Genomic DNA, 26523 nt, shown 5'->3' with positions numbered 1-26523 from the left:
TATCCGATGCTCTCTCAGGTCACTTGTAACTCGAATCTGTCATCATTTCTGAAGTCATTCCCCAAAACACAGAAGAAAGTAAAGAGGGCACTGGGCTGGACAAATAGCAGCTGCCTGTCTGGGTGGTGTCCCGTCCCCTCCCCAGCTTGTCTGGGTCAAAGCAGGTAGATGCTCACAGCTGGGCAGAGACCAAAGGCTGCCCCCCACTTTCTCCTCTGGCAACCAGGATTGACTAATAACTCTGTCTTCCAAAGAAGTCCTCCCCCAGGCTCGGGCTGGCTGGTGGCTGCAAAGAACTCTGATGCTGAAACACTTGGGCCCTGGGGAGGAGAGCTGACTGCCACAATTAGGGGAATGGCAATCCACTCCAGTCTTCTTGCCTGGAGAATCCTATGGACAGAGGAGCCTGGCAGGCTACAGTCCACAAGGTCGCGAAGAGTCAGACACGACTAAGTGACTAGCACTATACTGCTGCTGCTAAGTCACTTCAGTCGTGTCTGACTCTGTGTGACCTCATAGACGGCAGCCCACCAGGCTCCCCCGTCCCTGGGATTCTCCAGGCAAGAACACTGGAGTGGGTTGCCATTTAACACTACACTACTGTTAGTTAAAACCTGTCCAGCCTTTGAAAGGCCTTCAACAGCTCACTGGCCGACCCGTTTCACATGGGCCTCCATACCCCATTTGTTCTCCGTTCCTTAGAGCTACCATGAGTCTAAGAGAATGGTTTGTAATGCATGGGGATCTGACCATATTAAGACTCCAACGTTCTCTTTTCCAACCTGTCACTTCCCTGCTGAATTTTTTTTACTGTCTGCAGAGCCTCAAGGTGAAATTCAAACCATATCTTACGGCATTCAAGGCTCCCATCTTCCTTTCCAATCTTGTCTCAGTATCGCCTTCAGCCTCTCCCCTAACCTGAGCATTCCACTTGCACTAACCCCCTCACTCTGCACGTCTCTCCTCCACCTGTCTGAGTCCTGTTCCTCTGACAATGATGGCCCTGGCTCTGAACTCTCAGAGTGCTGCTGTGTGTTCCACATAAGCTCTTCACACTCACTACCATATAGCACTTTTCATCATGTCAACTCTATTGCTGCCACTTGATGATACATCTTTAGGAAACCCATAAAAGTGCTCTTCCGGTATTCCCACTGTGCCAGGACCCAAGAATTTACAGAGGAGTCAATCAGTCCCCTTTTGTGAGCATTCTCCCTGCCAAGGGCTACACCTGACACTAGGTGGCGCCAAGGACCCTGTCCCACTTGGGACCAGATTGTTGGGGCCTGACAACTCCTGAGCCACAGACAGGCTTGATCTTTCCTATAAAAATAAAGGCAGTGATTCAGGCAAAACGTGGGACAATTATAGCAAGGTATAAATTATATCAAGGTGCCTGAGGAGGCATCACACACAGTCTCTGGCAAGATTCCATTCAAAAAGAACCAGATAGCACCAAAGCACCCTCCAGCTTTTATCTTTTCTCTCCAGACTGACTGGGTGGTAGGGTAGGTGCTGCACCCCAGCAGCACCCATGCACCTTTCTAAAATGTCCTCTGGGATTAGGACCAGAAGTGATGGGTGAATCAAGCCAAAAATCTGGCAGAGGACCACAACCCCCTGTCTGACTCAAACATATCCCCAGGGCAGGCATGCCTAGCACCAGCTTTCCAATCTACCACCTGTGAAGCAGCTGGGGCTCCCAGGGGAGAGGCTGGCAGACCAACCCTGGCTGGGAGGGTGGGGGCACTGCTGGGTTGTCCTTCCCAGGCAAAGCTAACTCACAGCCCTGTCCAAGGTTACCCCTAGGGATGATCTTTCTCAAATGGGTACAGACAGCCTTGGGCAAGTACACAAAGTTCTTTAGATCGGGGTCCTTAACCCCCCAGCCTTAGACCAGTACCAGTCCGTGCCCTGTTAGGAACCAGGCTGCATAGCAGGAGGTGAGCAGGAGGCCCAGTGAGCAAAGCATCTGTATTTACAGCCATTCCCCAACACTGCCATTACCACCCGAGCTCCACCTCCTGTCAGCAGCCGAGGCATTGGATTCTCACAGGAGCATGAACCCCAGCCCTAAAGTCAGGGCGGAATATCCTGAGATTGCCACAAGACAGAAATCAAGTGCACAGTAAATGAAAAACACTCGAATTATCCCAAAACCACCCCCCTCTCTGCCCCAGTCCGTGGAAAACTTTTCTTCCACAAAATCAATCCATGGTGCCAAAAAGGTTGGGGACCACAGCTTTAGGTGTTGTCTCCTCACTTGCCTCCCCAGCTCCTCTGAGTAAGTCAGCAGGGCTGGCAGCATCCATACGAAGTAGAGCGAGGGGCAGAGCGCCAGCCCAGGCAGGGCTGGCAGAGGAAGATGCTGTCTTACTGAGACGGGCCTGGGCAGAAGTGGTTTCAGGGCCTGCCTCCTGTTTGCTTCCAGCACTCTGTCACCCTCATCCCTCTCCAGGCTCCCAGTGAGACACTCATTCCTCTACCAGGGATCATCCCAATAAAACAGGCATCTTTACAAAATGGTCCAGGGAGAGCATGACCATCCACTAAAAGGAGCCAGTCTCTTCAGTAGGGAATGTCACATGGCGAAGCATCTGGTAGGAGTGGGGTTTGAGGGAGGGGGGAAATAAGAGGGCAAAAAATTGTTATATATGAATACTCTCCAGGGATGTCCCTAGGGGTGGGGTGATTAAGAATCTGCCTCCCAACACAGGGTACGTGAGTTTGATCCCTGGTCAGGGAACTAAGATCCCACATGGCACAGGGTTTCTAAGCCAGCACACCACAGCTACTGAGCCTGCATGCTGCAGAGCCCGTGCATCACAAGAAAAGCCCTCACAGTGCAACTCAAGAAAGCCCACGCATTGCAGTGAAGACCCAGTGCAAAATTACAAAACAATTTTTAAAATAAAAAAAAGAGAGACTCTCCACCTAGGATTATGGGAAGCTCATTTCCAGGGGCTGGGGCAGGGAAGGAGAGAAGAGAGGGGCACCTACTTTATTTTGTTCACGTACAGTATATATTTTTAGTGCTCATATGTTGAAAACTTTACACAGTGAATACCTGTAGCCTCTGGCCCACCCCTCTCCTTCTAGACACTTATATCCGTGTCCCAACCTGCTTAATCCCCGGTACACAAAGATGTCCAATGCAGCACCCACTTCGGGCTTTGATGCAGAGCCTGTCCATCAAGAGGATGCAACAGTATCCAGCAGAGGCCTGGGGATGTGGACTGCCCTCACCTGCAGCACAGGCAGGTCCCAGCCTCTGGCTTCACCCCGCTCCCCATCACCTTTCCAGGACAACGTGCTATTAGCACAGGTTTGGCGTGGAGGTGCCCACAGAGTGGAGGGTGGGCTGAGAGCTCAGGCCTGGGAATTGAGGGTGGGGGGTGCAGAGTAGCGCTGGCGGGCATGCTTCTCGCAGTACAGCTCGTCCCCCACCCAGAAGTGCCCTCGCATCTTCAGGTTCAGCCCGCAGTCAGCACACGTGTAGCAGCCAGGATGGCGGTACCGCCCCTCCTGGATACGGACGGCCTGGTTCCTGCAGGGACAGGGAGGGGACAGCCATTAACCTGGGGGGCAGGAGGGAGGGACAGGAGTGCCTGGCACGATGCCACCATTTCCATTCTCAGGGAGCCTAGTCCCCAGCCCAGAGCCAGGACCCTGGAAGGTCCCCAAATCTCAAACACCTGACTCCTCAAGCCTACCCTCAGGGAAACCCCAGCCCACACCCATAGGACCCCAATCTTAAAGTCATTCCTCCCCCGCACAAAGGCAGACAAGCACTATCCTGAATCTTGTGGATTGTTAACAGAATAGTGATTCTCCAAGTGCAGTCCCAGGTGCGAAGACCCACAGCATCATGTCACCAGGGGATGAATTGGAGACGCAAATCCTGGGGCTGGGGACCTCCCGAAGGGGAAATTCTGGGGGTGTTGGCTGAAATCCCTCAGGGGCCCAGCTGCAGCTCTTTGAGAACCAAGGCATAGGATCCCCTTCCTCGGGCATGCACAGCTGGGGTGGGCAGTCTCCCATTCTGCAGATGAAACATAGAGGCCAGGGACTTGCCTAGAGTTATCTGACCATCAACACTGAGCATGGAAGAAATTTACCAGGAAGGTGGGATGGCCAAGGTTCAATTTTCGAGAGAATGTTTTCTCTGAGCTACATTATCACACCACCCACTAAGAAAAAATGCACCTACCTCTGGAAAAGGCAGCCTAAGAGCGGGAAGAAGGGAGTAAGAGCAAGATTTTCCAGGAGGAGGCGGAGCAGATCTCCAGAGGCATTGAGATGATGATTGGAGAGAAATCAAAAACAGTAGCATTTCTTCCTCCTCCAGGAAGGCAGGGAAAGAAATGGAGCAAGAGGAGAGACTGCAGGAAAAAGCCAGTGCAAGCATCCCAGAAGGCTGAAACGACCCCTGAGCCCATCACAAGTCCCCTGTGGCAGTGCTCCCCCCTGGGCCTCTGGCTAGTGGATTCACACAGAGCATCTGGGCCCTGCCCTCCCTATCCCAGGCCCTGCGCCCCAGGCCACCAACACTCACGCAATGCTGGTGTTGCACTTCTCACACGTGTGGAGCTTGGGTGGGCTGGCCAGAGCCCTGGAGGTGGGCAGGGAGGACTGCGGACTCAGCGAGCTGGGCAGGTAGGCAGGTGTTCCACCTGGACAGGGGGTAGGACAGACAGACACATCAGAGCTTGTCCATAGCAGCAGCATCAGGCTGTATTTTTTTTTTGGCCACAAGGCATGTGGGATCTTAGTCTCCCAACCAGGGACCAAACACGTACCCTCCTGCATTGAAAGGCAGAGTCTTAACCACAGGACCACCAGGTAAGTCCCCAGGCTGTATTTTTGATGCTCACTCCACCTCCCCCAGCACTAGCTCCAAAGAGACTCATTGTCAAAGGCACACTTCCCAGTGGACCTCAACGCAACCCTGGGTATGAACGGGGGTCATGGAGGAAGGAGATTAACATGCCAGACCCTTGGCTGAGGCTGGTCAAGGGCAGGGAGCAGATTCAAGGCTGAGCTACCCAAGCTAAGGCAGCCTGAGCAGCGTCTGTGCTGAGTGTCTGACACATCAGACCAAGCAGGCAGTTCCTTTCTACTGATCCAGTCATGATGACATTAAGAGACATGGTAATAACAGATAATAACACACACCATACCGTCTCTGTGCACTTTTCAAAGGGCTCTCATGTGCATTATGGTGTCTGAGCCTTGGAACAAAGTGAAGGTGAAGCACAGATGTTACCTGGCAGGTATGGTCCCTGTCTACAGCTGAGGATGCCAAGACTTCAGGGGTGAAGTCACCATCTGTCTGCATTGCCTCACCGCCCCCCCCAACCCCGCCTCTCTCTGTACCCGCTTCCAGGGCATGCTGAGGCCTTGGGGTGGTGATAGACACACTTTGCCCCCCTCCCCACCTCTCTCTGTGCCCCCTTCCAGGGCCTGCCAAGGCCTTGGGGTGGTGATGGATGTGCTTTGCTCCAAAGCTTTTTACCCTGTCTCCTTTCCCTCTGTGAACACCTCCAGGAGCAAAACATCAGACTTGGAACCAGTTACCAGGTCCCCCTCCAGTATTCCTGCCTGGAGAATCCCATGGACAGAGGAACCTGGCGGGCTACAGTCCATGGGGTTGCAGAGTCAAACACGACTGAGTGACTGACATTTTCTCTTTCACCAGGTACCAGTGATTCTGCCGATCAAATACTTCTGACAGTCCCATCATTTGTCCCCTTGATACCACTGCCGAGGCCAGGCCCTCCTCATCTCTCCCCTGGAAGGAGGCAGTGCCCTGCGCCACCCTCCCTGCCCTCCGACATCACACATAGATACACACACACACGTACACACAAACATCCACTTCCCAGAATACTGAACAGCCAGTCTTCCCAATACACGGAGTTCCTCGGGAGTAGAGGTGGGTCCTGACCACCTTCGATTGCCACATAGCTCAAGGCTGGTCCACTGGATGAGTCAGTAAACGTCTGATGAATTAACAACTCACCCGCTGGCGGGAGCCCATACCTCTGTTGCCTACTTTGGCCCCTCATGTATCCTCTGGCACTATTTAACCCAGCCCTCCTGGGTTAGGACACTCCTCAGCCTGGATGCAAGGCTTCACAGCCAGGACTTAACCTCCACAGCCCCTCTCCATGCAGCCAGAGTCCTCTTGATCCCACCCGAAAACCCTCTGGCTCAGACCTCCACATTCCACACTGCTCCAGGCCACCCTCTTAAGGCCGTTTGTGAAAGACTTGATCTTTCTTCAAGGGCCAAGGCAAACCCTTCTTCCTCCATGAAGTCCTCCTTGGAGACCCAGGGCCCACCACCTACCTTTATGGTTCCCTTGGCACGTCCTTGAACCTAGCCAGCACCTTTGGGTGCAACCCAATAACCCCTACCAGACGAGAGGCTCCTGAAGTTCAGGGAAGGTGGCTTCTATAAGTCAGAGCCTTAAAAAATACTGATTTAAATGCTAATTTATTAACACATCTGGTCAGCAGTTCAGAGTGTCCTGGGGGAATGTCCTCCGGCCTGAGCCCCCAGGGGCTCACCTCTCTCCTCAGCTTCTAGGGCTTCCTGCAGGAGCCGGAAGGAGCTGGACTGCCGGGGGGCCATTCGTGCCTCGCGGTTTTCTTGCAGCATTTTGAAGACTTCTGAGTCCTCTCTCAGGAGGTGGCTTTCGCCTTCTGAGGCCACACTGCAGGGATGGAGGGAGCCAGCCAGGAGTGAGGGACCCATGCCCGGGAGTTAGGAGGAGCAGGAGGGCAGAGAAAGAGTGTCCCGGGGCGGGATAAAGGATTCTGGGGGTCAAAGGGAAGCCAACTGGGCTTACAGAGCTGGGACCCCCCCCCCACCCTTCTCCGGGAAACCTGACAGTTTCCTGTTGCTCCCAGACCCTCCAAGATCCCACCCCTCCCTCCAGACCCCAGTGGTACCTGAGCCTGGAGCTGGAGGAACGGGCACCCGGGGAGGGCGGTGGCGGCAGTACCAGTACCGCCGGGTCGCCAGCAGGGCTGAGGCTGGCCTGTGGGAAGGAGAGGCACCAGGGGAGGAGTCAGCAGTGGGGCCCTGGGCCAGCACACCAATCTGAGCGGCCAGGCTCAGCTGTTCCCCAGGCCAACACCAGGGGGCCCCCGGCCCTCGCTGACCAGCAGGCTCCCCCTGCTGCCTCCACAACCGCCAGCAGCTGCTCCTACTGGGTCTGAGAAGGGAGGGAGGCCAGCGCCCAGCTCTGGAAGGGTGAGCTGCTGCCCAAAGGGGAACAGGCACGGGACAGAATGAAGACGAGCATGTGGGGCCACTGTGCCGGCTCCTCTGCCATCTCACGCATTGTGTTTGCAAAGATGATGCACACTGGCGCCGGGGGAGGCAGAGAAGCAGAGAGAAAGTAAGCTGACCCTTTTGCAATGAGGAAAAGGAAACATAAAGGGCCAAGACCCTTCTTGGTGTCAGAGTTGGGGCCACACAAAAGTCCCGTCTCCCCCACATGCTGGGGGAGATCTCTCTGATAACGCCAGGGTCTGGGCTCACCAGCCTCTCCCGACTGCCCTGGGAAGTCTGGTCCTGCCGCATGGAGCCTTGAGCCAGGCCTGTTTGGGGCTCACAGCAGAGTCCACTGCTCAGTGTGTGCTTGCCCTCTGGGCCTCTCACACCTGTTCTCTACCTGGAAATCTTGCCTGCAGTCTCCCTGTTGCTCTGCTTTCTGGCTGCATCTTGCACTCTCTCTGTAGCCATCCCCAAAGGAGAGGAGAGCCTCAGCGACAACTAGGCTCGCCAAGGCCAGGCTGAGGGCACAGTTTCCCGGAAAGCCAAACACTTTCGACTTTAAAATTCAAAGTCAGGGATGGGACTTTCCTGGTGTTCCAGTGTCTAAGACTCCAAGCTTCCAAAACAAGGGGCCCAGGTTTGATCCCTGGTCAGGGAACTAGATCCCACAGGCCACAACTAAGAGTTTGCATGCTGCAACAAAGACAGAAGTTCCTGCATGCCGCAACTATGACCCAGCGTGGCCAAATCAAATGCTTTGTTTTTAAAAAGTTGGGGCTGAAGTATGGTGTCAAGTGGAAAAACTTCATGACTTCTTAAGCTGAAAACAAACTTCAAAGTCTTAAAAAAAAAAAAAAAAAAGCCCTAAACTCTCACTGCACCAGACCCCCTGCACCAGCCTGCATTCTTCTGTTCCTCGGCTTCTACAGTAAGGAGATTAAAGGTCAGAAAGGAAACTGGCTGGTCCAAGTCCCTCAGGCAGTGGGAGGCTGAGCTAGGACTCCTCGCTGGGCTCCTGGGTGCCCGGCTGGTGCCATGCAGTCAATTGACAGATGGTGAGGCTGTTCCCTTAGGAAGGACAGCCAGCACCAGGTACTCAAGAACAATGTTCATCTTGCTGTCCCAGACAGGCCAGCATGTGCCCTGCATGGGGGCACTGGCCAGCAGGGAGGGAGAGCTGAAATCCACCCTGGCTCCCTTCGTAGGCCATGTCCTCATGCTGGCCAGTGAAACAGGGGCTGTTTTTACTTCATATCTGGTCACCCAAGAGTGTGCCTGTTGAGAAGGGGGCAACTTCTGGTTTCCGAAGGGCACCATAAGGACTGGTAATGTCCTACTTCCTGAGCCCAGTGATGCCTTAGCCAACTCGGGAGCCAGAGGCAAGACCATGACCACTGCAGCCTGGGCCAGCGGCACCTCATCTGTAGTCACCTCTGCCCCCGTCTACCTGCCAGACCACCTCATCCCCAAGGTGGTGGTGGTTTAGTCACTAAGTCGTGCCCAACTCTTCTGACCCCATGGGCTGTAGCCCACCAGGCTCCTCTGTCCATGGGATTTCCCAGGCAAGAATACTGGAGTGGGTTGCCATTTCCTTCTCCAGGGGATCTTTCTGACCCAGGGATCAAACCCACGTCTCCTGTGTCTCCTGCATTGCAGGCGAGTACTTTTATAGGTGAGCCACCTGGCAAGCCTGTAAAGAGAGAAGCCCAACTCCCTGACTTGGAGCAGCTTCACCTTTCCCCTCCCTTCCCTACCTCCCTCCTCCCCTCGAGGCACCTATAGGTGACACTTCCCTTTACCAAACCACCTTTCATCTCCAAAGCTGTTTATCTGCTCATCAAGAGCTGTCACTAGCCAATACTTCTCAAAATGTATTGCAGGGGATGTTAATAACTGAGTGGTTGGGGGAGTGGACAATGGGGAACCCCAGGAGAAATTCTGCAGTTAAACAAGTTTAGGAAATTAATAAAATTAAGCATCTTTCTCACAGGACTTTTCAGAGCCTTTAAGGTGCTCAAGTGCATGAGTGGTTCCCAAGAAGGAGCTATGTGTCTGGTGACTCCACCCCATCTGACCACAGCCTCATTGTCGTAGACCAGAAGGCAAGTTTCACAGGGTTAGGAATTTCTGCTTTTCCACCAATGTATCCCTAGAGCCTAGAAGGGTGCCTGACCGAATCAGCTGCTCCACAAATATTTGTTGAAAGAATGACAAGAGGCCTCAGGATCAAAGAAGGGAATTCAGAGCCTCAGGTCCAACTCTGAGGCCCAGAGAGTGGAGGAAGGGGGCCTTGTCCCAAGTGACACAGTAGAGGTAAGACTAACCCAGGTCTCCCTGCCACCCCGCCCAGAGCTCCTCTTCACACCACATGGGTGGTCCTCAAAGCTGTGTGTACAGCAGATCCCTGAGGGCTCCTGAGAACTCAGATGGGTGGCCCCACCCCACCCAGGCCCTCACCCCTGTCTGATCCAGTAAGTTTAGACTGGGGCTTGAGAATCTGCATTTCTAACAAGTTCCAAGGTGCTGCTGCTGCCACTTTGAAAGCCACTCCCCATCTCATCTGCCTTTCCCCTTTGCCCTGGTTGCAGACACCGGGAGGAAGGAGGCCAGGATGGACCAAGCTCATCCCTAGCTGGTCTCAGCCCGTATCTCTGTGGAGAAGGCCCCCAGGCCCAGACACGCCAGGTCTTGCTCCTACTGCTGCGTTCCCATCTCCCCAGCTCATCATCTCTAATCCGAAATCTACCTCTGACATCCAGCAAACTTCCTGACAAAGCCTTCTCAGGCCACCCCAGCCCACACTCAGCTGTCCCCTCCCAGAACGCCTCCTGCTTTTATAATTAAGACCATACCGTTCAGTGCTTTAATTGTTTCAAAGTTGTTTTGCATGTCTCTCTTATCTCTACAATTACGTTTGAAATTCCTTAAAGATGGTGTCTCATTGAATATATACATCTCTATGCCCACGTTGCATGGAGGGCCACTGGGCAGGCCCTGCAGCGGGTCACCAGGGAGCCCCTACTACGAAGTCTCCAAAAGACCGTGCTCTGTCCTTCTCCAGAGCCCCCAGTTTCTAGCACCTTCCCCCAGCCATCTCCAAAGGCTCTGCTTTCTGGAATGCAGAATCAACTTGAGGTAGGATTCCAGCAGCTGGGCCTCATCCCCTTCACCCCAAAGGCTGGACCTGCCCCCACAAACTCTGCCCCCAGCAGCTGTGGCCAGGACTCTTGGCCGCCTCACTCCTCACCTCCCCACCCCTGCCCCTGGAGAGGAGAAATACCACCAAGGGGTGGGGGTTGGGCTGTCACTCGTAGACAGTGGGACCTGGGGGGTCCTGTCTGTCAGATAGTGGGACCAGGAGTAAAGGGCTGGGGAGGGGGGAAAAAACAGAGAATAAGCCAAATGCAACTGGAGTCGGAATCACAGTCCGGCTGGTGGTTCTCTGGTGGTTCTTGGGGGCTGAGTCAGAGGAGGAAGAGGGGGGATGGGTGATGGGAGCTGGGGGCGGGCATGGGGCTTGGAATGGGGAGGAATGTGTTCAAGAGATGCAGCCAGAGCCAAAGGGAATCATCCCAACAACAGCAGCAAAACTATTTCGGTCCCAGCCCAAGAGAAACACTGGAGAAGGGAGGAAGCCATCAGCAAGGAGGAGGTGGCAGCGAGTAGGAATGTAAGATGTAGAAGGCCACCTGGGTCTAGCCAGCCCAAGGACTGTCTCCCTCACCAGAGCGCTGGCCTCCTAGCTCCGGAGAGGAGCCCACCACTGCTAGGAGACCACAGTGCTGACTGCCCAGGTGGGGCCAGCTACCTGTGGCCCTACAGGTGCCACTTCCAACCAACCAGGTATCCTCACCTGTCGGCTTCCACGGCGGCCCCCATAGTACAAGTGGTCAGCAGAAGCAGGTTCCAGGGAGTACGCCAGGCTCTGGAAACTGAAATGGGGAAATGGACAGAGGGTGCCTGGGTCCTCTCCACCAGGCTGCCCTAAGGAAACAGAGGTGACCCCCAGAGCCCCCAAACCTCAGCTTCAGAGACTCTGAGAGGCTAGCCTGCACCTGTGGATGCGGTGCCCACCCGCCGCGCTCACCTGTGGCTGGTCACCGCCTCTCCAGTGGGAGCCTGGGGGCTGGTCGGGGGCAGGGTGAAGAAAGGGCTGCATGGCCGGGGGCTGAGGGAGGCCTGGCTGTCAGTGTGTGTCCTCCTGGAGCTCTGTGGAGAGAGGGGCCTGGAAGAGCAGGGCCGAGAGGAGCAAGGGAGGGGCCCCCATCACTTCAGGGTGTGGGGCTCCCAGCAGGAGGCATCGTCCTACCTGGAAGCGAGTGGCCAGCACTTCCGGGGAGCTTTCCCCATTGGCCTGCCCGGGAGAGGCAGCCTGGGGCCTGAAGAGAAGAAAGAGGGAAGTGAGTGTCACCGGGGTCCTGGCAGCTGGTAGGGGCTGTAGATTCCAGCTGTCCCCAGACTGGGTTCTCAAGATTAGGAAAATGTACATAACATTCAGACATCAGGTAGCTAAATCTCAACTTTACCAAATTCACAAGTAACTATCATCAACGACCACCATCATTTCTTACAACAAAGGACAATTCAGCACTACAAAGTAGAAAGGACATCGTTTCAGCAAAAAGTTCAATACATTCAAAGTTTTTTAAAAACTCCAGACAATATCACCCCTCCCTCTGCCTTGCCTTTGTTTTTCCTTTTTTTTTTTTTTTCGGTGGTGGTGGGGGAACATTTCACCCAAACTGTATCACTGGTCAGCATCAGTTTGTGGATCAGTTTGGCAGGGGACAGCTGACTATATATAAATAATCCTTTATCCTTCACCCCTGCAGAAACTCAAGACCAGAGAGAGACAGAGTTGCCAAAATTCTTAAAGACCTACAATGGCTGGTCCCACTGCCTCCTTTTCTCCAGGGGCCTGTCCCCTGCCAGCTCAGCCTTTGAAAGAATCACTTTTCTGCCCCTTCTGCAGGCTTCCCCCAATAAAACAGAGGGTGGAGCCAGCCCCACTTCCTGCCAGACAGGGAGCTGAAGGACCTAAAGAACAAGGCAGCTAATCACCAAGGCACCCCCAACCCCCAGCCTCAGCTCCCCAGGGACTCCCCTCCAGTGGAATCTGACTGGAGCCTTCAACAGGAGGTGACTGGAGAGCTGGGAGCTGCTGAGGGTGAGGGATGGGCCCACCATGTCCCACTACACCAATCCTGGAGGTCTGACCACTTCCAGCAAGGTCAATAGGAACCTCAGTCCCCACACTCCATGCCAGCCACAGCCTCGTCTCTTTCCCAGGAGAGAGTCTAGGGCCTCAGTGAGGGGAGCTTGGGCTCTGGCCCCGCCCAGAGCACCACTTCCTGCCTGGGGCTTCTGAGTGCCTGAGAGGTCTCCTGGGGCTGGGGTGTTGGGAGAGGTTAGGAGGGGTTTGAGCAAAAGAAAGAAGAGGCAGGGAGTCTGGACCTGGCCCCACATGGAACTGGAGGAGGCCTGGGGGTACCACCTCTCTGATGGGGCTGGTCCCATCCAAGAAGGATGCGAGAGGAAGTGATGGTGTCAGCAGCTCCTCACCCCTCCCCCACCCCACTCTGCAGCTTCTTGTGGATTTTGGTCCCCTCCCAGATGCCATGACCCATTCTCTACCCTCCTCCTCCAGGCCCCACTCCTGTAAACACTCAGGAGCCAGAAGTGGCACGACATAGGCACTGAAGGGGCTGGGGTCATGAGAGGTGCTGGGAGCCAGCATCCACAGCACTGGAGGGGCGGCAGAGGTGAGGAGAGGGCATGGAGCCCCAGCCCAGAGGGAAGCTGGTGGTGGAGGCATTGGCAGAGGTATAGGAGGTACCTGACTCAGGCTCAAGACCCGCCCAGAGGGCTCTCCTGGCAGGGGGATCTCCCAGCATTCCTGCCCTCTGACTCACTGGGATGCTCCACCCCAGGAAGCCACCTGTCCACCCTCCAACCCAGCCCAGGGTTCCAGGCTGGGAATCTGCCTTCCCCAACAGGGTCCAGAGAGGAAATGGGGAGCCACAGGGGGTTCTATGGGGAGAGAGACCCCAAACTCCTCACCATCCCAAGATCAGAACAGAGGCTTTTGGAGGCAGGGACCCTGGGGACCCAGCCTCAGGCACACTTTCCTCCTCTTCAACCCACTTCATGCCCACGCCCTGTACCCCACACACTGGGAACCAGTCAAACCCGGGCATCCAGGTGGCTGATGCCAGCCTGCCCAACTCTGACTGTTCACCCGACTCTGGTTGGGCACCCGGTTGGCCTCAGCTGTCCTGCTGCAGCCCCAGAGCCCCAGACCTTCCCACGGATGAACCATAGTGGCCCAGGGAGGCCAGACTGGAGCTGAGGGTAGGGGATAAGGGCAGTCATTGTGCAGCAAGCTGGCAGAAGGCAGAGCAATACTGGCAGGCCCAGTGGAGGTGGAGGGCCTACCGGTCCAGCTGCAGCCTCAGGGGTGAGGGGCTCTGGCGAATCTTGCTCTGGGCCTCGGCGTGAAGCATGTCCTTTGCACTCTCACCGTTGATGGACACAATAATGTCACCAGGCCGGAGGTCAGCAGCCTCGGCCTTGCCCCGCTCAGTTACCTGGAGGGGATGAGGATCAAGTCGTCTCAGGTGACACTCAGGTGGGAACGAGGAGAGGAAATGTCCTTGTCCAGCCCAAGAAACACAGAAGCTGACCTGCACCAGGCTGGCCTGCATATCTCCCTTTAACATCACTCTCCCTGCCCACCAGTGTCCACCCAGTTAATCAGCTTATCCCCTCCTGGAGGGGTCCTGAAGCTGGAGTGGCAGCCCCCCCACCCCTGACCCCAGCACTGGGATTCTAACAGGGCCTCTCAAAGAATATGCAATGGCAGAATTTCAGGAACTGTGCTTGAAAAGAGCCCTGCTTGTGCAAACCAAATCATGCAGGTGCTGCCTGCCCAGGCCTCCTGCATGAACACTTCCCCTGCCTAGGCTGGGTCAGGGGAGAATCACCAAGAGCTCAGGGGGCCTCTCCTACTAACCACCAAAGTGGCTGCCAGTAGGTATGGGGTCGGTGACCAAGGAGAAAGAGCAGGCCCTGCACTTGGCCCAGCTCCCTTTCACTCCCTAGAAGTGGCCACCACATCCTCATGGCAACCTGGCCCCAGCTCTGCCCCGGCCAACAATCTCAGAAGCAGGCCTTGACTCCAGAACAAAAAAAAAAAAAAAAGAGAGAAAGGTGTCTGTGGGGACTGGACAGACAGGGAAGACCCTGACTCTGGGGGCACCTCCCCATCTCCTGGAACTAGCACTTACCTTGGTCACCATGATAGGCGTGTGGAAGTCCCTGCCCCCAGAGATTCGGAAGCCCCAGGGCGCTGGCCCCACCACATCCACCGTCAGTGCCATACCTGAGGCAGAAAGGATGGAGAGATGGAGCTGGCCCCTCAGCTCCCCAGGGGGATGCTGTGAAGTGGAGGTGAGGTGTGTGTGACAGGTCCCCGGAGAAGCCAGTTAGGGGCTGAGGCGGGTTGGGGGTGCAGCGGGTGGAGGTTGGTAGAGGAAGTGACTAACCTCTCCCGCAGGCCTCAGTTCCACTTCCCCCCACCCTGGGAAGTCAGGACTCTAAGCTTCCCCCTTAGAGTCTGTCTTCAGCAGAGCGGCTCCCTGGAGGCAGGCTGTCGGGGTGCTAGACACGGGGGCTTGCTGAGAGCAGGCGGGCAGGCAGGGCTGGCAGGTGGTGGATGTCAGCACTTCCTCTCCCCTCCTCCACTATCAACGCTAAGTGCCCCTAGTGCTGGCTTCCGGTCCCCAAACCCTACTGCACAAGGTACTTCCTCCCCGCTCTGGGGGAGGACAACACTCGGGGAACAGAAAGGGGCGGCACCACTGCAGGCTTTCAAGTAGCTGGCTGGGGGCCTCCCAGCTGCCTACTGTGCCCCTGGGAACGTGGTTCAAGTGGCAAGACAAGGCTTCCACCTCCCCCAATGGCCTGTTGCCCTCCCAGCCGCTCTTGCAAGAAGGACAGGCTCATCTGCCAAGCTGGGCACACCCACCCCGGGGCGCTGACCAGCAGGGCGAGCTGACAGATGCTGCCGCCGAGCTGGGACCACAGGACTCCCATCCAGGGCCCCTCCACTGGCTAAGGGAGTGTCCCTGTAGACCAGGCCCTTGTAGGATTTCCTGACCCTCTCATTCTGGAGTCAGGAGCCAACCCAGGCAGGAAGCTGTAATGCCAAGCTGGGCCACCACCCTACCAAGCACCCACCCTGGGGCTGCCCTTGGGGAGGCCCATGGACTACAAATGCTGCCCAAATCTATCAAGCACACTGGGACCACTTCCTGCATTTAGAAGACTGGGGAGAGGGTGCCCGGGCAAGTGAGGCTGTCTGCCCACTTCTCGACCCTTCGGCTTCCCCTTTTGCCCGGGCCCAACCTCTCTGTCCCTCCCTCAGGCCCCAAGTCGGCTGTGGCGGCTCGCAAATGCCTTGGATTCCCAGACCTTTGAGCTGGTCAGTGGACTCCGCACCGGGGCAGCTAAGAAGTGCCCAGCCCGTCGGCCCGGCTCGCCCAGTTCAGGCTCCTTCTAAGCTCTGAGACCAAAGTACCGGTGCGCCTGGGGGCTGGAGTAGGAGCGCCCGGGAGGAGAAAGCCCAGCTCCAGGCGGGGAACCGACCGCAGGCGAGGCTGCGGGGAGCGGCTGTGCGCAGAGAGGTTCGGGCACCCAGGGAGCCGCGGGCGCACAGAACGGCCAAGGCGCCGGGGCCGGGGAGGACCAGCCATGCGCCCCGAGCACAGGTGGGTGCGCTCACCTGGCTCCCGCTCACCTGTCGGGCTGGGCGGCAAGGCCCGAGAGCGAAGGGAAGGGAAGGAGGGAGGCGAGGAGAAGCCGCCGCTCCCGCCGCCGCCGCCGCCGTCTGCCTGACTCAGGGGAGAGCCCGCCCGGGACTCCGGGACCTGCCTCCACCCATGTGATCCCAGGGCCGCCCCTGCCGCCGCCCCAGCCGCCGCCCCTGGCCGGGGAGGCCGCCTCCTCCGCGCAGCCCAGCCCGGGCGCTGCCACCTGGCCCGCGCCCCCTGGGGGCCCGGGGCTACTCTCCCGAGAGCCCCCTAGAGGCTGCAGCCATCCTCTCTGGGGTAGCCCCATCCTCCCGGGGACAGGGGAGGCGTTCTGGTGACGGGCCCGGAGCCCCACTTCGCAGACAGCTGAGCCTGCTGACCCCCGAAACTCGCCCTCCTTCCAAGGGACGGGGGCGGGGACGAGGTGGGGGAAGGCTGGCTGGGTCTGTCTGCGGTCCGCCTGCCCGGCTCCTCCGCCCACTCCAGGCTCAGACGCTGGCGCAGATGCAGCCCTGACACCCACAGATCCCAACCCGGGGGCCGCGCCTCCGCCTCCTTGCCCGGCCAGCGCGCTGGAGGGGCGGTGACTACCGACTGCTGCGGTGCTTTGGCTGCGCAGAGCTTCTCGGCCTGAGATGCACCGCCAGCCTGCTCCACTCAGGGTGACGTTCCAGGCCCAGTAGGAGATGAAGAGGGACTCCAGCTGGAGATGATCGACCCCCCCTCCGGGACTACACACATCCCTCGATCTTGTGCGCTGATGCCCGTTCCATTCCTGACTGCCTCCCTCTCAGCCTCTGGGTCGCCCCTGCCCGGGGCCTGCCACTCCCAATAACCACTACTGGCCCATGCTCCCCTGTGCCCCCAGCCCTCTGCCAGCCACCTGGGTCCCTGGCTCTAGGGATCAGGAGAGGACAGTCAAGGAGGACACCCCAGGTGTCATCAGCTCAGAACCATCCAGCAAATGGTTCCCTGTGGAGCCAAACCAGGCAAACCTCACCCTGGGAAACCTCAGGACCCACCAGAGCCAGCTCTCCTATCTCCCGCATGTCTCCACTTTACTCTGGGGGCTCAGCGGTAAAGAATCTTCCAGCAATGCAGGAGACCCCGGTTCGATCCCTGGGTCTGGAAGATCCCCTGGAAAAGGGAAAGAATACTGAAAGAATACTTCAGTATTCTTGCCTGGAGAATCGCTTGGACAGAGGGCCCTGGGGGGCTACCATCCATGGGGTTGCAAAGAGTCGGACACGACTGAGACTAACACTGTCAGGCCGGCCTGTTTGCAGCACAGCACACCTGTAGGCACAGCTGTAACTTGCCTGTGTCAGGTGTGAGTCATTCCCTCTGAGTTCCCTCTGCAAGGTGTCCCCTCACTTCCCCTCCCACCTGCCTATGCCCTCCCTGGACCAGCCTGCCTCTAGCGCAGCTACCTGCCCATCCCGGCCTCCCACAGCTCTGTCTGGGTGTGTGTAAGCCGCTCTCACACTAACAAATCCCAGTCCTCCCCATGTGGCTTCTTTGCCTGATGCATCTGTCTTGCCTCCCAACTAGGCTGGAAGCTGTGGGTAGGACAGGTGCTGCCTGGGGCAGGGCTCACCCGAAGACCTAACCGAAAATGCCAGATGTGCTCTACCTAGCTCTGTGACCTCGAGCAATTTCCTCGGCCTCTCCCAGCCTCAGTTTCCTCTGCATCAGCTGGGATGATACACAGACTACCCTCCTGTTGTACACATCTCCCCTCCTCATCAAGTTGCCCGTTCCTTGAAGGGCTGGGTGGATTTTGTTTGCCTTGTTGCTCCATTCCTGGGTCTAGCACAGTGCCTGGCCCCCTCAGCAGCTGCTCCAAGAAATTTTATAAAAGGGATATTATTTGAATGACCTAATGGATTAATTTCCCTCTCCTTCCCACCCACTCCCATCCTGCCAGTTTGTAACAGGGACTTGGTTTTGTATATCTTTTGGCTCAGATTTTGCCTTGGATAGACTCTAGAGAGATCTGCAGGTTCATCAGCAGGATTTCTGCTCTGTGATTTACAATCATGAAACTCACAACAAAGAGAAAGTCAGCCGACCCTGGGGCACGTCCCTATGGAACAGAAGGTGGACTGTTCTGCCCTTAGCCACTCTCTGGTCCTCTGGGCAAGTCACTCACCTCACTGGGATAAGCACCCTAGTGATTTAAGGTCCTTCCTGGCTCTGACCCTCCCCCCAGCCAGGTCACCCCTCCTGCCTTGTGCCAAGTCAAGGCAGAGAAAGAATCATGTACAGGGCGTAGGGTTAATTTGCTGCAGAGGCTCCAGGGCCCCACCAAGGAGAGGGTGTGGATTTGGTATCTGCCTTAAGGAAAGGAAGTCTCGGCCCTGAGATCTTTTCCTTTCTGAGGGCATCAGGCAACTCAAAGGAGATGGGATGGGCGATCAAGAACAGGCTAGCAGGTTCATGGAGAAGGGTCACTTCCATGGCATGGGCTGGATCTGCCACCCTAGCAGCAGACCATGGCGAGGACTGGGGTGGACGGAGGACTGAAAGCATGTCTCATTCTTCAGGCTGCTGTTTAAACATCACTGGAGCCCAGGCCACACCCAGGCTCAAGGAACCTGCCAGGGACCGGCCACAGCCCCATCATTCACAGACCTCTCCCACCTGTCTTGACAGAATTAGGAACCATCACTTCTTCCCACCCACCTTGGGTGGGGGTGCCCTAAGTGACAGGCCCAGATGACATGATTGCCAGGAAGAATGTGAGAGAGGCCCAGCCCAGGCCCGCCTCAGGGACCTCATGCATAACCTTCCTTCTCCAGGGCCTCTGGACAAGAACTGCCCAGGCATTTGGTAGGCTGTGTAGAGAGGCAGCAACAATCATCAGACCTGACTTCAGCATTTTATTATGATGTGACCCAGACAACTTAATTTCTCTGCCTCAGCCTCTCCTGCTGTAAAACAGACCTATAACCTGCCAGTTGGGATGCTTACATCAAACATGTGGGTAGCACCTTACACTTGGCTCATCTCTCAGCAGTGGCCAAGGAATGGAGCTTTCCTTCCTAATCAGAGCAGCCAGGCCCAGACTGTGCCCCCTCAGGCACGGCCAGGCCCCAGGACTTTGTCCTCGGGCCAGAAGATTGGCCTTGGCTAGCTGTGCTCCACCACTCCCAGCTTCCTGCCATCGATTGCTCAAAAACCCAAGCCCAAAAAAGAAGGTAAACAAACACACGAGAGCCCAGAGAAAGAAAACATGAGGAGCAGAGCAAACAGAAATGTCTAGTTCAACAACCCCATGGCAGCTCCAGGATCAAACTGCTGCAAACGAGGCCACCTTCCGCTCCCATCTCTGGTTTCTCCCCACAATCAGGCCTTGCCCTGGTCCCTGTGATGTTAGTTCTCTCAGCACGGCTTGCCAGATCCTCCAGGCTGCCCAATCCTGCCTGAGACCTGAGATCTTTAGAGATAATGATGGTGCTTTTCCAGCCTTCCCTTTCACACACACACACACACACACACACACACACACACACATACACACACACACACTCTCCCTCTCTCATTCACATCCTACTTGCTTCCCAGATCAGCCTACAGCAGAAAGAATTCCCATAATCCTAAGAGGGAGGAGCCCTCTTCATAACCCAAAGAAAAAGGACAGGAAGGCAAGGTCCCTGGTACCCAGATTTATTTTACATTCTCTGCTTCCAGGGGGGACTTGGGGGCCGCTGGGCTGGCAGGAGGAGAGCACATACCCGTTTCCCTGGAATACATCTGGGACAGGCCAGTCCTCGGAAGCCCCGCTCTTCCTGGGCACCAAGGCAGCCGGAATGATAAGCACGGCCCAGGCGCAGGGTTTGGCAGCCTTTGGGAAGAGGGAGCCTTCAGGCAAGACCTCTTGCCAGGCAGCAAATACTAAGGAAGAGTCATGTCCATCCCCCACCAAACTCCCAGGCCCAGCTGGAGGCAGGAAGGCAAAGAGGATGGCAAGCAAGCTGCAGTGACAAGGGAGAAAGCCCTCCAGGCACAGGCGGCCTTTGGTCTCTATTAGGTTAGGAAGCTGGTTCTTGTTAGAGGAACCCCATGGGGGTAAAGCTGGGAGCCGGTCTCTGTTAAACGGAAACGCCATAGTGGGGTGGGGGACTCAGGGGTCTGGTCTCAATAAGGCCTGAAACAGTCTCCACTTCAAAGCAGACCTCTATATTTGGGGAGTGGGGAAGGGGAGGAAATAAAAGGGCTGTTAGAGGAATGCTTGTGAGTCGTGGGTGGGAATCAGTCCAGGGGGCTTCAAGGGAGGTTCTGTAGGAAAGACTGCTGGGCTTGTCTGCAGATGCCAGCAGCTCAGGTCCTGGGGGAGGGGTGTGTGTAGGGGGGAGTCCTCTCTCCCTCCCATAAGTGCTCTGTTCCCCACCCCATCCTGGGTGGACTCTGAGTTGCCACGGAGACCACTCACACCGGGGCTACATAATTTCCAGGGAATGTCCCAAATTTCTGGGTCCTCCTGGAGACACCTGAAAGAGGAAAGAAAGACAGAAAGAACATTCCCCACTTTTAAAAACAGGAATGGGGTGAGCTGGTGGTGGTGGTGGGGAAGTGGGAGCCCTGCCCTCTGCTGGCAGTACCCAGAACTGCAGGTGGAATCCAGGTCCCAGGGAGGGAGGAGTCTGCTTTTCCTCACTCTTGGCCCCTAGAAGCAGAAGCCTCCAAGATGGGCCCAGCCACGCATTATGATGTCGATAATGATGGGCGAATCTGAGCACTCAACCAACTGTGCATAACTTTGCACACAGCCCTGAATAACCCCTCAGGAAAGCAAGGAAGCAGGAGAATGAATCACAGAACTTAAGTAGGGAGGAATCTCACTGGTCTAGTATGACACCCTAATTTTAGAGACGGGGCAGGTAAGGTATATGACAAGGCCATGTCAGTTCCCCCAAAGCATTCAGCTGCTCAGAGGTAGAAGCAGGACCAAAATCCAGGCCTCTGTCTACTACAACCCCAAAATTTGTGTCCTGGGGTAGAGGAGGAGAAATGCTAGGAGCTACAGGAAAATAAAATTAAAGTTCTGACCATCCCTTCCCCTCAGGCAGCCACCCCCTTCTGTGAGCAGCTGAGGGCCCTCTTGCCCCTAGGCCTTACTGATACTCTTCCCCTGCCTAGATGGCCTCCCTTCTCCTCTCTGCCTCCCCAAATCCTTCCAACGCCTCCCTCACTTCCTCCAGGAAGCCTTCCCTGATCTGCACTGTCCAAAATGATACTCACATGTGGCTGATGAGCACTTGAAATGTGCCAGTGTAACTGAGAAAACAACTGTTCTCAACCTTCCCTCTAAAAGCCCTTGGGGCTTATTCCACAAAAGTGGTACTTTTTCCTCTTGTCTTTAATAGGAGTTGTAAAAAAAGAAAAAAATGCAGAAGTGTACAGACTAAAATTAGAATGTGTCCCCAAGACTTCATTTAGGTGAACTTGATCAGGTGGTGCTAATAGTAAAGAACCCGACTGCCAATGCAGGAGACGTAAGAGATGAGGGTTCAATCCTTGGGTCGGGAAGACCCCCTGGAGGAGGGCATGGCAACAAACTCCAGTATTCTTGCCTGGAGAATCCCATGGAGAGAGGACCCTGGTGGGTATAGTCCATAAGGTTGCAAAGAGTTGGACACAGCTGAGCGACTTTGCACTCATGCACAAAGTGCTGCCATTTTGCCATATATGTACAGCATGGTGGGCTACAAAGCCTTTGTCACAAACCTATAGTACCTATTTCAGCTGCCCCCAGTCCAGTGGTTAAGACTCCGTGCTTCCAATGCAGAGGATGCATGTTCTATTCCTGGTCAGGGAACTAAGATACCACAAGCCGTGTGGTGTAGCCAAAAAATTGACAACTGGGCTTCCCTGGTAGCTCAGATGGTGAAGAATCTGCCTGCAATGCAGGAGACCCAGGTTTAATCCCTGGGTTGGGAAGATCCCCTGGAGGAGGGAATGGTTACCCACTCCAGCATTCTTACCTGGGAAATCTCATGGACAGAGGAACCTGGCAAGCTACAGTCCATGGGGTTGCAAAGAGTCGGACACAACTGAGCAACTAACACCTTAGACCTAAATTACTCCTTCCATGAATTTGGTTTCCTTGGGGGAGGGGGATGGATTTTATGATGAATAAGAAATACTAATTTTTTTAAGTAAATTGACTTTGAAGATACAAAAAGTTAACTGCATGGAATAAAACTTGTGAATGAAAAAAAAAAAAGAATGTGCCCTCAAGCCCACTATTCCAAGGACTGCTAACAAGCTGTGTGTGTGTGTTTGGTGTGTGTGTGGTATGTATGTTAAGGCCCTTCAGTTGTGTCTGACTCTTTGCGACCCTATGGACTATAGCCCGCCAGGTTCTTCTGTTCATGGGATTCTGCAGGCATAAATACCAGAGCGAGTTGCCAAGCCCTCCTCCAGGGGATCTTCCCAACCCAGGGATCAAACCTGCATCTCTTACATCTACATTGGCAGGTACATTCTTTACCACTAGCACCACCTGGGAAGCCCCATGTTAATAAGCTGGTGCTTCATAGTTACTGGTGTGTCAGAAGGGTGGTCAGCACTGAGGTGCTGGATTCAGATGAGAGAGGAAGGCTGTCACTCCTGTGGCCACTCCTCCCAAGATACCCCCGCAACCCTTCAGGCCCTGGAGCCTGTTGAGCCAGAGCTTCTGGATGCTCACTGCTCTCTAGGGATGACCCCATCCCCTGAAGCTGCAGCCTGGACCTGACCCGCTCACTCTGGGAAAAAAGCATGCTGAGTGGTCACCATGAACCAGGCCAAGGCCAACCTGAGACTTCCCGCTTTAGTCCTTGCCTGAGCTGCCCTTGGGTCAGCCTTGAGGGCTCAGATCTTTTTCCTCTCTCTTCTCTTGGGGGTGAGAGAGCTAGCTTCTAGCTATGGGTGGTGGGGGTGAGGACACACAGGTGTGAGACTTGGTCCTCTCCACCAAGGGCTCAGCATCTCAGGAGACAAGTCCCCCCACAACCCTCCCACTCAAGGACTGCTCCCCAGACACAGGTGTATGATGGAAGGAACAGAGGCCTGGGGGTCAGGAACCCCTGAGTCCCACTGGCTTCAACAATGACCCTGAGCTAGTCTGGTTTCCTCCCAGGCCTCACCCTTCTTCAGGGAATGAGAACAACAGAGTGCTGGCTTTGGGAAAGCAGCCAGTGCTGGGCTGGAAGGGTGGGAGGTGGTCAGCCCATGAATCTTTGCTGAACCAGTCCTGGCAGGCAGGAGCAGCCACTCAAATCTCCACAGGATCCTGAGATAACCTTCCTGGCCTCTCCCCCAGGCCCTCCCCCCAGGACTCTGAGATACCCTTTCTGGCCTGTCCCCCAGCTCAGTCTGAGCTGCCCCCAGCCTGCCCACCAGGCCCACCTACCCACAAACCAGCCGTCGTCACACTGCTGCATAACGTCCACCCGGTCCCCCTCCCGCAGTTCCAGCTCGTCCTCATTCTGGGGCCTGTACTGGTACATCGCCCGGTACCTGCAGGAAACACTGCCATAGCAACCACCAGGACCCTAGCCCCTCCCCAGACCAGGCCTGGTTAGTCCCGAACCAAGGTGGACACATTCTTGGAATTTCCCAGGTCCCTCCATGCTCCCATTAGTCCCTGGCCCAGCTCTGGGCATGGCGATTCTTTCTGGCTTCAGTGCCTCCATCCGAGGCATGCTCCTTACTCTCCAAACCCTAATCACCCACACTCCACCTCCCCTGAGCTCTCAATGCCTTCAAATCTGTGTTCCACTTTGCGCACACACCCACGCTGACCTCAGCCCTGGAAACCCAGTGAGAGACGGAGGGGAGGGGTGCCCAGTGTGGGAGGCTTGCTCTCAGGCCCAGAGCTGGGAGGGACTGGTCAGGAACACTACAGACAAGTGTCCTCCCACTCCCGCACCCCCTGCCCCCCACACACCCCACTAAAATCACCCATAAGCACTATAAGGACAAGCACTTCTTAGGAGAAATTTCCCAACTCCATCCTGGGTAGGGAGGAGTAAATTAGTGTGTGCTCAGCACTGCCTGTGGAGTAGCCCCCAACCCCGACCAAGCGTCCCAGATGGTACTCACGGGGTCCAGTGTATCTCGCTGGTGGTAGAGGACGAGGTCCCCAGGTCCAGGGGATGGCTGGAGCCTCCAGGATGGGACAGAGCTGACCCAGGGGTGCTGAGACTCTGGGTCCATAGGAGGGCAGGTGGGCACATGCAAACATGAGGAAGGAGGCGTGAACCGGCCTGCCCCTCTCCCCAGGAACAGCATCCCACACTGCCTCATCTCATTTCACAGTCCCCGTAGCACAGGGAGACCTGTCTGACTGCAACCTCACAGGTACTGGGAAGTTGGGCCCAGGTAGGGGAGGTGGCTGATCTGCACGTGTGCACAGAGCCGGGAGCAGGAGGCGTCCTGTGCATGGGCTCTATCTGCCCGTAACAGTTTGCTGAGTGAGGGATGAACATAGGAGCACATGCCCTTGTCTGTGGTCAATGTCAGCATGATGACCAATGGCCATCATTGCCCATCAGGTACTTCCTACCAACCATCCTCTGCAGTGGGACTCGCTATCCCCATTCTACAAGTGAGGAAACCCAAACCCAGAGAGGGTAAGTCATCTGCCCAAGGTCACACAGCAGGTGAATGGCAGACACCCTGACTCCCAGCACACCCTGTCCCAAGACGCTGATACAGGTAAATCCCAAGAGTGGACTCTGGAAGGTCAGGAGGCCTGTGCTGGTTTGGGGGTCCCATCTAGAGACTCCTGCCTCCCTGGGCTGCAGCTCCAGGGTCTGGGGTCCTCAAGGACTGCAACACAAGGTTCTCTTCAGTCACCCCACTAGACTATCCTGAGCAGCTGGGGGAATTCCACAACACAGAGCCTCCCAGGAATGGGGAATACAGCACAGGGAGCAGGGCTCACTCTCGGGTCTGAGGCAGGTCACCTTACCTGGGTCTGGGGTCTGGACTCCTGGGGAGGGAAGGAGAAGCCGGTGCGGCGGGGGGAGGTCTGGCCCCCCCAGTCAGTGGGGTCAGCTGGGCTGCGTGGTGTTAAAGGAGAGCTGGGGTGATGGACCAGGCGGGCGGTAGGCAGGCGGGGAGATGCAGGGAGCTGGGGGCCGTCATCACAGAGCCGGACCCGGGGCTCCCGGGTCACCTGCACGTAGCTGGCGGGGAAGATGCCCTGGCGCCCAGTGCCCGAGATACGGCCCTCGTACCAGTGCTCATTCACCTTGCGGATCAGGCAGATGTGCTCCCCCTGGTCACAGAGAGGGAGGGAGGTAGTATCTGCAGGGCCCTTGGCTGCCAGGCACAGGAGGGTGCAGAGTCATTGTAACCTAACACCTTGCATGGAGGGATCAGGCTTGGAGGGCACCAGCTGGTTATATACAGGTCACACAGCTCCATGGCAGGTTGGTAAGGAGTACCGCGCAGGTGTTAGCACCACTGCCATGACTGGGTCCTTTCCTGCCTCCACCTTGGAGGTCATCACTGCATCCAAAAACAAACTCCCTGAGGACAGCTGGGGTGTCCCCAAGCCCACATACTGACTACTGTTAGTGGGGCTGTCCTAGGAAGGATGGTCTCCAGCCCCCCTCCTGCTCCCACCTCTCTCCATCCAGCCACCCCCTTCCTCCTCTCTCGCTAGGCCAGCTCTTCCAGGGGAACATTCACTAGGTGCATTCATGCCCTTTGCCCTCAAAATAAACCAAGAGAGACCAGTTCGCTTGCTTTCTGGGGCATTACTCCATTTTCTTTTTCTTCTTATTTTTGAATTTTTTGGCTGCACTGCACTGCACGTGGGAACTTAATTCCCTGACCAGGGATGGAACTTGTGTTGCCTGCATTAGAAGTGCAGAGCCTTAACCACTGGACTGTCAGGGAAGTCTCAACATTTTTCAAGCTTTCTGAACCATTATCTATAGTAAAAAGAATATGTTGTAATATCAATCCAGTACACACACACACACACACACACATGTCTAAGAGTTGGATGAAATACCCTTTCTACATGCAAGGTATTCTAAGACTTCCATTCTATTATTTTTAAAATGCTGATGTGATCCTCACAGCCTACCAACCTGCAACTTGAGAAGAAGCACAACTACTCTAGAAGTTTTGAACATTTTAAAAATGGGCAAGGGACTTCCCTGGTGGTTCAGTGGCTAAGACTCTGCACTCTCAATGCAGGGGGCCCAGGTCCAGTCCCTGGTCAGGGAACTAGATCCCACATGCTGCAACTAAGACCCAGGACAACCAAATAAATTAAAATAAATAAACAAATAAAAATGGGCAGGAGACTTCCCTGATGGTCCAATGGTTAAGAATCCGCCTACCAACGCAGGGGACTCAGTTTAATCCCTGGTCAGGGAACTAAGATTGTACATGCCGTGGGGCAACTAAGCCCCCATAC

At 55.8% G+C, this 26523-nt stretch overlaps 2 protein-coding genes across 5 annotated transcripts in view; both read right to left on the bottom strand.

The window, feature by feature from the left end:
• Positions 1-1956: 1956 nt before the first annotated feature.
• PDLIM2 (PDZ and LIM domain 2) lies at positions 1957-16676 on the bottom strand. Its single transcript, XM_055578724.1, is given in 12 exon segments — positions 1957-3547; positions 4556-4673; positions 6573-6718; positions 6957-7045; positions 11141-11219; positions 11375-11496; positions 11597-11666; positions 13723-13874; positions 14574-14668; positions 15760-16033; positions 16035-16142; positions 16144-16676. Coding segments are annotated over 12 exon segments (1692 nt in total). The 5' UTR covers positions 16405-16676; the 3' UTR covers positions 1957-3369.
• A 1795-nt stretch (positions 16677-18471) lies between these two features.
• Positions 18472-26523, bottom strand: part of SORBS3 (sorbin and SH3 domain containing 3) — a 30299-nt gene continuing 22247 nt past the window's right edge. For 2 of the 4 annotated variants that reach the window (XM_055578719.1, XM_055578723.1), the window contains exons 18-21: positions 25060-25368; positions 24189-24292; positions 23497-23603; positions 18473-20590 (exon numbers count right to left, since the gene is read on the bottom strand). In XM_055578719.1, the coding sequence (XP_055434694.1) occupies positions 20529-20590; positions 23497-23603; positions 24189-24292; positions 25060-25368 (582 nt within the window). In that variant the 3' untranslated portion in view covers positions 18473-20528. Of the gene's footprint in view, positions 20591-23496; positions 23604-24188; positions 24293-25059; positions 25369-26523 lie in introns of all 4 variants that reach the window. The other 2 variants (XM_055578721.1, XM_055578722.1) reach the window with 2 other exon arrangements.

Source organism: Bubalus kerabau, chromosome 4 (assembly GCF_029407905.1).
Source record: "Bubalus kerabau isolate K-KA32 ecotype Philippines breed swamp buffalo chromosome 4, PCC_UOA_SB_1v2, whole genome shotgun sequence".
Lineage (NCBI taxonomy): Eukaryota > Metazoa > Chordata > Mammalia > Artiodactyla > Bovidae > Bubalus > Bubalus kerabau.
Note: the sequence above shows the minus strand (reverse complement) of the source record. Positions and strands in the feature narration are given on the sequence as shown.